Source organism: Necator americanus, chromosome IV, assembly GCF_031761385.1.
Source record: "Necator americanus strain Aroian chromosome IV, whole genome shotgun sequence".
Classification (NCBI taxonomy): domain Eukaryota; kingdom Metazoa; phylum Nematoda; class Chromadorea; order Rhabditida; family Ancylostomatidae; genus Necator; species Necator americanus.
Window position 1 is genome coordinate 8957395 of NC_087374.1, and position 11185 is coordinate 8968579.

The 11185-nt window shown below is 43.1% G+C and overlaps 1 protein-coding gene across 1 annotated transcript; it reads left to right on the top strand.

Moving 5' to 3' along the window:
• Positions 1-4734: 4734 nt before the first annotated feature.
• RB195_000712 (uncharacterized protein) lies at positions 4735-9151 on the top strand (the record flags this gene model as incomplete). Its single annotated transcript, XM_013441844.2, has 11 exons — positions 4735-4947; positions 5034-5096; positions 5218-5320; positions 5376-5431; positions 5481-5611; positions 7738-7847; positions 8056-8267; positions 8381-8556; positions 8778-8903; positions 8989-9064; positions 9137-9151. The coding sequence occupies 11 exons, from the start codon at positions 4735-4737 to the stop codon at positions 9149-9151; spliced, it is 1281 nt and encodes a 426-aa protein (XP_013297298.2).
• Between the last annotated feature and the right edge of the window lie 2034 nt (positions 9152-11185).

An 11185-nucleotide genomic window follows, 5' to 3' on the forward strand; every position in this document is an offset into this window, starting at 1 on the left:
TGAAGATAATTTGACAAAATCCCTGCCTTTCTTTTGTTCCGTTCAATAGTTATTCCACTTACTATGAGGCATCCACTTATTTTCTACAATTGTAGAATAATTTAATTTTCATCTATGTCATCGCACCAATACGAGGTTCTAATAAATTTACAAACCACTACAATTTATTGTTTTAAAAGCACTCCGAACTTCTTCTTCATTTTGTAGAAATAAATTCCATGTCAAGAAATAAAGTAATTACGACCATAGTCAAGTAATTGCTATAGATAAAGCATAAAGTGTCTTTCATTAGTCAATCCGCTTGGGATGCACCAATCCGTTCACTGGAATCCAGAATAATTTAAGGTTTACGAACGTGTAACTGGCCTACACAATGACTTGTAGGGCTAGCCGATGTGTAGCGTCAGTGTTTTTGTTCTCCCGAGCAACCCCGACACCAATTTATCGACCCAGGAAGAAAAAGGCTTGGTTAAGGCACTAGCACTAGGGCGAATTCGAACCTCTGGTCGATCGTACAGACACAGCGGAACCTCTAACCGACTGCGCAACAGCCACCCCAATTGCTATAGAAGTGTGTTAGAATTGTATATTCGTATTTCCGATAATCGATGTGAGTATATCCAAGACACCTGAACAACCTAATGTTTGCCAAAAAGGCCTACCTACCCAAAATTTATGAAATGTTGCCGAGTACTCTACCTTAGTTGATCTAGAAAGGGAAGGAGGAATTATAGAGGTCTTCTAGCACTACCACAAACAGTAGAGCCCAATTGATTTGTGATTTAAAGCGTATGGTACTATGTCGTATAGTCGGGTCAAAACGACATGAAGCACGGACATTCGCCCAAGCGGCTGCGCTCGAAGCGGAGCGGTGGAGCGCCGCCGCTTGCGTGTTGGGATCGTGTAAGGATCCTCCCTACCGCCACTCACCTCTGCGGTTCGCCATGGTCCCATCTCGATTCCAACCGCTGTCTCCACCGCACCGCTTCCGAGCGCGGCCGCTTACGCAACGGTCCGTCTACATATGGTAGCGTCCAAGCGACATGAAGCTCGGTGCAGTTGTGCAAGCGGTTAGGGTCTACCATCGCTAGTACCATTCATTGCTACATTTTGCGATGGTCCCACCACGACCGCAACCGCTGGCTTCATCCCGCCGCTTCAATAGCAACCTAACTGGGCCGTGCTTCATGTCTTTCTGACTCAACTGTAGTCTAACGCGTTCAATCGGATGGACGAGCGACTTTGACACGCATTATTTCTTCTTTCTCGCCACTTATAGTCGCCTTCAGCCAGGTTAACCTGACACGTTCGACGGGGACTATAAACAACAGCCCAACTAAATGGGACGCTCCTCTTCTATTCGAACTATTATGAACATTCCATTCTGGAAGAGAATTCTGATTATCGCGTCTCGGTAGGGGCGATCATGGGATAAAATAACCGCATTATTTGATTACTGGACTGATCAAGAAATAATTGACTTTAAGGCAGCACAGCAGTAAACTGACCCGGTGAAGGAATACACGGGAAAAGCGAGGGACGGGGATATACAGTTGGGTCAAAACGACATGAAACACGGACCGTTGCGCAAGCGGCCGTGCTCGGAAGCGGTGCGGTGGAGACAGCGGTTGGAATCGATGTGGGACCATGGCGAACAGCAGAGCTGTGTGGCGGTAGCGTGGATCCTTACACGACTCCAACCGCTACGCTCCAACCGCTACGCTTTGAGCGCAGCCGCTTGCGCAAATGTGCGTGTTTCATGTCGTCTTGATCCGACTATAGATTGCGGGATCTGAGGTTTTTCCGCTCACCTCGCCCTAATTGTCCTAAAAAAACGGCGCAGGAACCGCTTTATTTCCTACGAGGTACGTTAGAACGCTCCTCCGTGTACACGTTGATCAGCATCAGCAACCTATTCATTGGTTTTATTTGAATAGGGTTGTAAGAAGGTTTCAACAATCTTCGCCCGTACGCACGTGCATGCGGAGCGTGAAAAGGGTGGCTGCGTTGCAGATGAAATCGTCTTTAAAAAAAAACATCGTCTTCCGCGCCGTTTCTTACGACGATCAGGCAAAGATAAGGGGAACCACCCTTGATCGCGTAATCTACAACCGTAACTGTAGAGTTTCCCGCGGATTCCTTTACCACGTCAGATTCCTGGTATGCTGCATTCAACCTTGAATTGAGTGCATATAATGCGTTCAATCAGCCTCAAGTTGTCCAAAAATTTTACTGCTATATTGCCTTTCCTTTTCTTTAAGTTCACTAACTCAGTGAGACATTAATCCATCTCTAATTGGAATTCTTAAGTGGTGTGTTTGAAGATTATCATTCTGGAATGAACTGATTGCAAAGCTTCAAGGCGAATGGAAACAGACCCCGTCGATAGAAATTTGCCTTTGCTCAAGCGCAGCTGTAAAACACCAGATCAGCGGCCATGTCGGTCTTGTAAGCGGATCACTCACAATGACCTGGGTCAAGAGTCGTCAAGGGAATTGGCAGGCCTAAATAACGCTGGTTAACAACTCAAATGTCCCGGATAACAATTACAGTAGTGTCAAAACGACATGAAGCACGATGCGAAAGTTGCGAAAGCGACTGCGCCGTGAAGCGTAGCGGTTAGGATCGGGGAATGACCCTCACCAGCACCATTCTTTGTCGTAATTCGTGAGGCCTCGATCCTAACCGCTGTCTTCATTGCCCGGCTTCGAACACGGTCGCTTACGCAACTACACCGTGCTTCATGTCGTTTTGACCCTGCTTAACTTCGAATCCCTTAAAGGCATCACCCCACGAATCTGAGGTGGTGCAGATTTCAGGTGGAGTAGTCGTATACGGGATGGGAGACTATGGAGAGGGGAGTGATTCTGTCCATTTCTTCCGAATTGCCGTAAAAAAAAAACGGCCGGGAAGATGCGGCGGTGCACAAGGCTGGCGCGCTCCAGTCCAACTCCTTAAAAGGTGGAAAATACGGCTTCGTTCGTTTGGCGCACCATTTTTGAACGGCCTGATGGAGCGCGCCTGTCTTTGCTGGCCGTTTTTTACGGCAATTAGGAAGAAATGGACGGAATCACACTCCTCTCCATAATCTGCTATCCCGTATACGAATAATCCACCTGAAATCCGTACCACCTCAGATTCGTGTGGTGATGCCTTTAAGTGTATGAATCCATCCTAATTTATTCTTAGTAGTCAGAGTCAAGCCTCATCTGTACACGGAAAATTGTCAAGAATTACATCAAAATTGAGGAAATCGTTGTATCTAGATTAAAATAGGATCCTGCCAAACATATCTGGGCTGACTTTTTATTCCAGTATTAATTCGAGTATCCTGGTAATTTCCATTACGAAACATTAGGTGCTGTAACTTTGACTATTCGAACATCCAAAATATCTAAAGTAACAGAGCACTCGAAGAATTCGAATGTTCGGCGCGCCCAAAATGCTCGTCTTCTCGAATATTATGCCACACATTGTTAGGATAAAGGATAAAGTTTCCGGCGTTAATCAATCCGCTTGGGATGCGCCCCCTTCAATTCAGAATCGTTTGAGGTTTACGAACGTGTATCTGGCCTATATAATGACTTGCGGTGGCTAGCCGATGAGTCAAGTCAGTGCTTTTATCCTCCCAGACAAGTCTGGTACCAATTTATCGACCCCTGAGGGATGAAAGGCTTGGTGAGCACTAGGGCGGATTCGAACCTCCGATCGATCGTGCAGGAAGCGGAACCTCTAACCGCTACACCACACTCGCCCCCACACATTGTTAAGTTTATCAAAACGAATGTTCACAAACCCGAAAAAAAATCTCCCAAAGGAGGTTTCTCAAAATCCAATCATAGAGCACCTGGTGAAATGCTCGCCACTAGCTCATGTAATGTATAATCGGGTTAAAACAACCCGAACCTCGATGCAGTTGCTTGGGCGGCTGTGCTCGAAGCGGCGGATTGTAACTTGAGGTTGCGATCTGGGTGGGACCACCGATAGCTGAATACATGCTGCTTTGTGGTGATGAGTGATGCTAGCAAGCGTCCTCTCCCTATCCTAACCGCTACGCTTCCAAGACTTCGACAACACTAGCTTACGCAAATGAACCATAACCACGCCTACAACAATGTAGCGGTGATCCTCGTGGAAACGTACGGAATTCCCTTTACTTCAATTTTCTGGTCAACTTGAGTTATTTGTCCTTACGCGTTAATCGTAAAAAATGGAAAGAAGAGAAAAAATCTGAAAAAAAAAAAACTGAAGACTGGGTAGTGATAGGCGGATATAATGTGTCAGAGCGACCTTACGGTCGGCACATGAGCGTAAGCAACTGACACTTCCTCCCTTGGGTGCGGTACGGTATGCTACGGCGACAATTCAGAGGACATATCTTAATCTTTAACAAGGGCCTCACGTCTTGGTCAGCCATCATCGAACGACTGAGTCATGTTCACAACATTATGGCACTTTTTGTCCCGTTCCGCTCCCATGAATTCATAACACGCACACTAATTCACGAAGATTGTGTGCTCCACTCGCAAAGCTGGCCACTGGGTGATGCACAATCTTGTGATCGCCTGGTGATATTTATGTCGTGTTACTATTTTTGTTGTCTCTGTGTGTTATATTCTTTGAACGTTCACGACTTTTGTAAGCTTAGGATTTATAGGCAGTGAAGCATCGCCGATTTCTGTTTTCAATTGTTTTCGTTGTACTCTAAATCGGCAGTGATTTCAGTGTTAGACTATGACCGCTTCTGTTAGCGAAGCTGAGCAAACTGTGCTTGATACAGACGATTCCGTCGTCATTGATGTAATTAACGGTATACTGGATCGCATCGAAGCAGATTTGTTAGTGGAAGGAACTTCTCGAGAATCTGGAACTGATACAGACTATATTCGTTCCGCATCTAAAGATTCTGTGCCTCAGTCATCGACACACAATCATGAGGCATATAAGGTAAGTAAACCTCTTGTTCTTCCTTGTATTCCATGTATATGCATGGATTTGATCGATTTGTTCATTATCACTATTTCGTAGTTTAGGGGACTGAAGAATATGCTGCTTCAGATTCGAAGTTAGAAGATGATGATCGTGACATTTTCAAGGTGTTTTTGAAGTTAAATCTTATTAGCGCATCAAATCACTTTCAACCTAGTTTGTTTTCCTTTTTTTTAAAAGACTTCTATTTTATTTTGTGACATAGTCGTTTTAATCAACAGATTTCAGCTGAAAACTATTCAATTCGACTCACTAAGATTCTCTATTGTAACTCAAAATCTGAATGGTCCTTGCCCTCTTATAGCTCTTGTGAACGTTTTGGTGTTGAAAGGTCAGTTAATCAGTTTTTAGATCATGTCATATTTACCCATTGTTTCTCCTTTAAGGTAAGGCAAGACTTCCTTCTTCCGGTCATGTCACCAGAGACGCTCTCACACACTTGGTATGTTTCGTATTCGGCTTTGATACGTCTACCGATTTTGATTATTTAGGTTGCTGATACTCTGCTGCAAATGAGACCTGAGAATATGAATACATTTGTGGAAAGTAATTACAACAGGAATTTGGATGATGTGATAAACTTGCTCCCCGATCTTGGGAGTGGTTTGGATGTCAATATAAGGTAATTTAGGCTATTCATATGCAAGGCTATTTATATTCTCTTCATATGTTTCCTTTTTCTAAAATTTTCTTTATATATGTATGTTTTTTTTTTTGCAATTGATAATTACATTAAATATGTCTTTTATGGAGCGAGTGTAGTGTAGGCTAGAAGTTCCGCTTCCTGCACGATCAATCTGAGGTTCGAATCCGCGCTAATGCTTACCAAGCCTTTCATCTCTCCGAGGTCGACAAATTGGTACCAGATTTGTCTGGGAGGATAGAAACACTGACTTGACACATCGGCTAACCACCGCAAGTCATTGTATGGGCCAGTCATACGTTCGTGAACCACAAACGATTCTGAATTGAAGTGAACGTGAGGGCGCATCCCAAGCGGATTGGTTAACGACAGAAAATTTATCCTTTTATCTAGTACTCATTAAATTTCTCTAGGCTTTTTTCTCCTCGTCAGACTTCACAGTGAGGTGGGAATAGTATTCGTAGAGACTCCAGTTCCACCTTAACCCTTAGATAAAGGGGAGTTGAACTTACTTCGAGGTTAATTTTGACGGCATTCAACCCTTGCTCTGAATTAATTGCGCCTCTCATTCCATTGGGTATTCATGCAAGTTTACGTCCATGAGAACTGAGGACAGCGCGAAAGAAGCACTTCGTTTTAAAATTATGTGCATTTGTTGTGATGTGCATCTTATTCTGACATAACAACCATTACGAATTTCTTGCTTCCAACATTCTTGCGTTTTTCTTTCGAGTTTTACATTAGGGTCCAATTTATCCAAGACTATCATTACCAGAATTGTAGAATTTAGCGAGTTCTTTTCTAAAGAAATTGTTATCGGGTCAAACGACCTGACCACTAGCTACACAACACGGCATCGACGTGGCATCGAGCTTAGCCGTTTACGCAACTGCACTAAACATCAGATCGTTTTGACCCGACTTTACCACTTTGTAAGTAATTCATTTTATCCAGTTGCTTGTGTCACGCGATGTGTTTGTTTCCGGGAGCAGATTAGTTGCTACTTATCATTAATATGTGAAGAAGGATCTCACATTCAAGTTCCATTTTCTTGTCCTAGCATGTAGCGAATATTTTTGAAAGATAATAATGTACGTCTCTTTTAGTGTGTTTTTCAATATTCACTATGATAGTCTTGAAATAGTACAATTTTCACCCCATGTGATTATCATTGCACTCTCCATTTCGCACTTTATGTTTGTATGCAAAAAAGAGATTGATGGAAAGTTGTAATCCAACATCTGCGCTTACTTTTTTCTTTGTGATAAGCGAATGTTGTTGCGTATATGGTTAGTTCAGTATACACTCCTTTTAGTTATACAGACTACAACTAGTAGGTTCATTTGCATACATGATGAGTATATGACGCTTGACCTTTATCGGACAATGTGCTCTAGCTTTTCTCTAGACAAAAAAATGCTCTGTTTGTTTACGTGACTCTTAGTGGCATCTCCTGTCTACCTCCCCTCCTTTCTTTTGGTGTCTCGCGACGCTATTTCAGCTCTTGTCTGATAATATTAACTAATGCATGCAGTCGTTCCAACCATGCAACTGACCTCACCTGAAAAACACTTTTTTTTGTTACTTGTTGCTGAAACTGTAGTGATGCTGAGGTGCATTGTTTCTAGATTGCACTCTGGAATCCGTGTTTCCTCATCAAAACCACACGTATTTTCCTCCTCCTACCGCTTCCTCTAACCTATTTGTGTAAGGCTTTGACGCCAAGGTTATTTAAGAATATTTCCTCAGAAGTTGGGTACGCACATCTCTGCCATATGAGTTATATTATCTAAATGAGTCTGCAGTACAAGGTTAAGTCTGATCATCATTATTTGTAGGTTCTCGAATGATTTGCCAGAAAACATACCAGTGTCTCAGAATTGCAGAGTGCTGCAGCGTTCTCACTTCCAGAACTTCAGCAGGCTGCAGCACACCCTCACTTGAGCACAAAAATTTGCTGTTCCAATCTTTGCTTCACCGCGCATCACCCATCTAAATTTTCAGGCGCGATACCGATTGTTGAGAAATTGCATCCTTTTATACATATGTTTACTTGTTTTTTTTCCAATATATGATAATTTATTTCCTATTTATTGGATGTTGAGGTTCCGCCATATCAGCGACTTCGAATTCACCCCGGCATTGTCATTGTTCGACCTTCTTCGTGTCAATTTGTATCATGGATGGCTTCCCGATCCTCAATTTGTGGAAATTAGTAAGTTTTTGCACTTTTATGATAATGTGGTGCCTCCGATACATTCCCACAATGAGGATGCAGGCTTCAGTGAATATAAATTAAGCGGTTCGATTCGAGTTTCGGTTGAAATAGGGGTTCTCCAGAGCACTGAAATAACAGCAGCAGGGTAATGAGAAGTATACAATTCCAGTTGAAAGAATTGCGCTCTACATAGTTTTTTTTTCAGGAAATGCCATAGGCGAACTTACTTACAACCAGCTGGTTGAGAGAATTTGCGATGAAGCTGATCCGAACCGATTTCTTTTTGAGGAGTTTCTGAGTGAAAACATATCGCAATTGACCTATCATGGATTGATAGCTCTCATGGAAGGGATGAGTGACGGTGAACTGGCGGTGCTCTTTCGAAATAACCATTTCCACACTATTCATAAAAGAAAGGTCTGTTTACAGTTATGGAAAATTTTGATACATGTTTTTTGAAGACTTTCGTCCTTCACAAACATGTATAACCCTAGCCTGTACTTATATTTGTCCATCATTTACTGCTTTAGGATCTCCTCTACCTCCTTGTATCCGATAGCGGCTACGCAAATGAATCAAACATTGTTTGGGAGTCTTTTAACACTATCGACGGAAGTTCACTTTTTTTCACTGGTGACTTCAATGTCAGTTCCCTTCCCGGTACTGTTCTAAACCAGTCAGAAGTGCTGTCATCTACTGAAGCAGAGTAAGATTCTACATTTCCAACCATCTTTTAGTTTCATCTTTGCGTAAGGTAGGATAAGTAAGCGTGTCATAAATGGACATACATATGACGAAGGTCACTAATTCATATTGTTCCTGAGGATTGAACTCGCAACTCATGTTTTGCCCCTCATCATGACATTAGCAGGAGAGATGACAAGTACTCTGAACAGTCAACATCAATAGTGCAGCTTACAACTTTAGTTTCTTGTTGGCGCAGAAAATGCAAGCTTGTGAAGAAGAGCTTGCTCGACAAGAAGCCGAAAGAGAAAGAGCAAATCGTAAAGAGGCTTCCCCAGCTCAACAGTGTTCGCTTCCGACTAGCCCAAGGTGAGAGCTCATGAAACCTTTGATCTGAATTTCCCTGATTGTTTTTTTCACTGAGATTTTTAGCTTGCTTGAACTTTTATTTTAGCCAACGTTCATACGAGCGGACTCATTACAGGAATGGAAGACCTGTTGTCACGAGTTCTGGATCAAAAGATAAAAAGGTGCCTAGAAACTGTCATTTAGAGACAGTGACAAGTATAGCTGCTTTTTGGAATTTATAATTAGTCGTTTAGTGTACCATTTCGTGAACGTATCACATGGCAACATGGCAGCATACTCGTTCTTCAACATTTCGAATCACTGCTGGTTTTAGTTACTCACATGCATTGCTCTTCACCGTTGTTGACCTAGGGTGTCATAGTCTTCAGATATATAAACCTTCAGCTTTATGCTTTCATACTAATTGATTTGTGAAGCCTAGCTCTTGTACACATTGTATATTACCGCATGTTGTACTGAATTCTGGTCATCAGATATTTAATACGAGTCGCGTAAGCGGTTAGTGGCCTTTCGGTTGTTGAATAAATTGGTTGGAGAATTTTGTTGACTGATCGTATCTATACCTCGGCGTCGCTTTCGCAGTCTTATTCTTTGTTTCAAATAGTTTCCGTCGTATAGTTGAGAATTTGAAAATGAGCGACTCTTGACCTCTCTCCTTGCACAACTGTTTGTCAGTCCGCGCACGATTTTTTGCTGCGATCATTTAGTTCTTCGAAACATTTTTAACTTGCACAGGAAGTGTTTCAAATCTTGTGAAAATGTGAACGGGTGATCTCTGCATTTTTGTTTGGGCGGTTACGGGTTCGCTACGTTCTGAAAAGGAGCAGGTGCTAAAACTGCTTTGTGGGATGTGAAAGCGTTTAATACGCTGTGTGATAACCATCATATATTGGGGGCTTTTTGCTTTCCAAGGGCTCTGCGGGTTTTGGTCCAAATACATATGTTCTGTTTTGAAATCTAAAATGGATTATACGTGTACGCATCAAATTATACCAGGAGTCGGAGTGTTCTGCAAGTCCACTCCGACTCTTGGTATAATTTGATGCGCAGCTACGAAAGTAATTTCCTCGAAACAGCAGTCTCCGACCCAATAGTTAGAGGGATTTGTATTGCGGGTGTAGGAGTCAGGCCACATCTTTAAGGTATCGAACAGTTGTTACCGAGCTTGCGCTTCACTACGACAGCATCAGACAGTGGTGAAAGAAGTTTTACTTAGCAGAGATATTACACATTACGTTTTGTACAAATCACTGATTTGTTTGATGGTTGGACATACCAGTATCTACCGTCGAGATCGCAAACTGTCCTCACTCAGCGGAATAATAGTGAATTCAAAAACAGTATTTTAGTTGCTTATAACTATATTAGATTGCCTCGAAAACACTCGACACAGTAGAGATAGTGGTTGTAATGGAGGTAGGACAATTGCGGAATATGAGTGAATGCAAAACAGTATTCTAGAAGAATTCTGTAGTGATAAGAGGTTCTATTGTGGGCCCGCACTCGTTCCTGACCGCTACGCTCCACACCACCGCTTCGAGTTGGAGAAATTAAATGTGTTTAGAGGTAGCCACGAATCTGACGTGGTGAGATAATGGGGTGGGAACCGTTTTAGTTCCTACGTTAGGACGCCAATCTATGTATACGTTCTTGTCCCCTCAGCAGGTTATTCATTGGTTTCGTTTGAATAGTGAATCGAGGAGAACTTACTGGCTTTCAAACGCTGAGCGACCGAATGCGGCATGTGCGCAGGCGGGAGACGGGAGAGTTGGAGTGGAAGAGGAGCGAGAGGAGAGTTGGTTGGAGGCGTTGCACCTTTTTTTACGATGACTAGGAAGAGATGAGCAGAACCACCCCAGATCCCGCAGTCTACAAACCCTTCTCTACCTTTTCCTAGGGTTCCACCACCACGTCAGATTCGTGGTATGCTGCCTTTAACGTGCAAGAATTAGGCGAAGATACGGCTGCTCATTCCAATATAGGTTCTGGCACTTGTATTATAATTGGGTCAAAACGACATGAAGCACGGACCGTTGCGGAAGCGGTGCGGTGGAGCCAGCGGTTGGAATCGAGGAGGGACCATGGCCAACTGCAGAGGTGTGTGGCGATAGCGTGGATCCTTACACGATCCCTACCGCTCCGCTTTGAGCGCAAATGTCCGTGTTTCATGTCGTTTTGACCCGACTGTACAGTGTTTCACTTCTGAACTGGCCAGCCAGTCCGCTGTTGAAGACTTATTTAGTTGACAGTATGTCATACCGGTGTCGGATCTGCATAGAAAA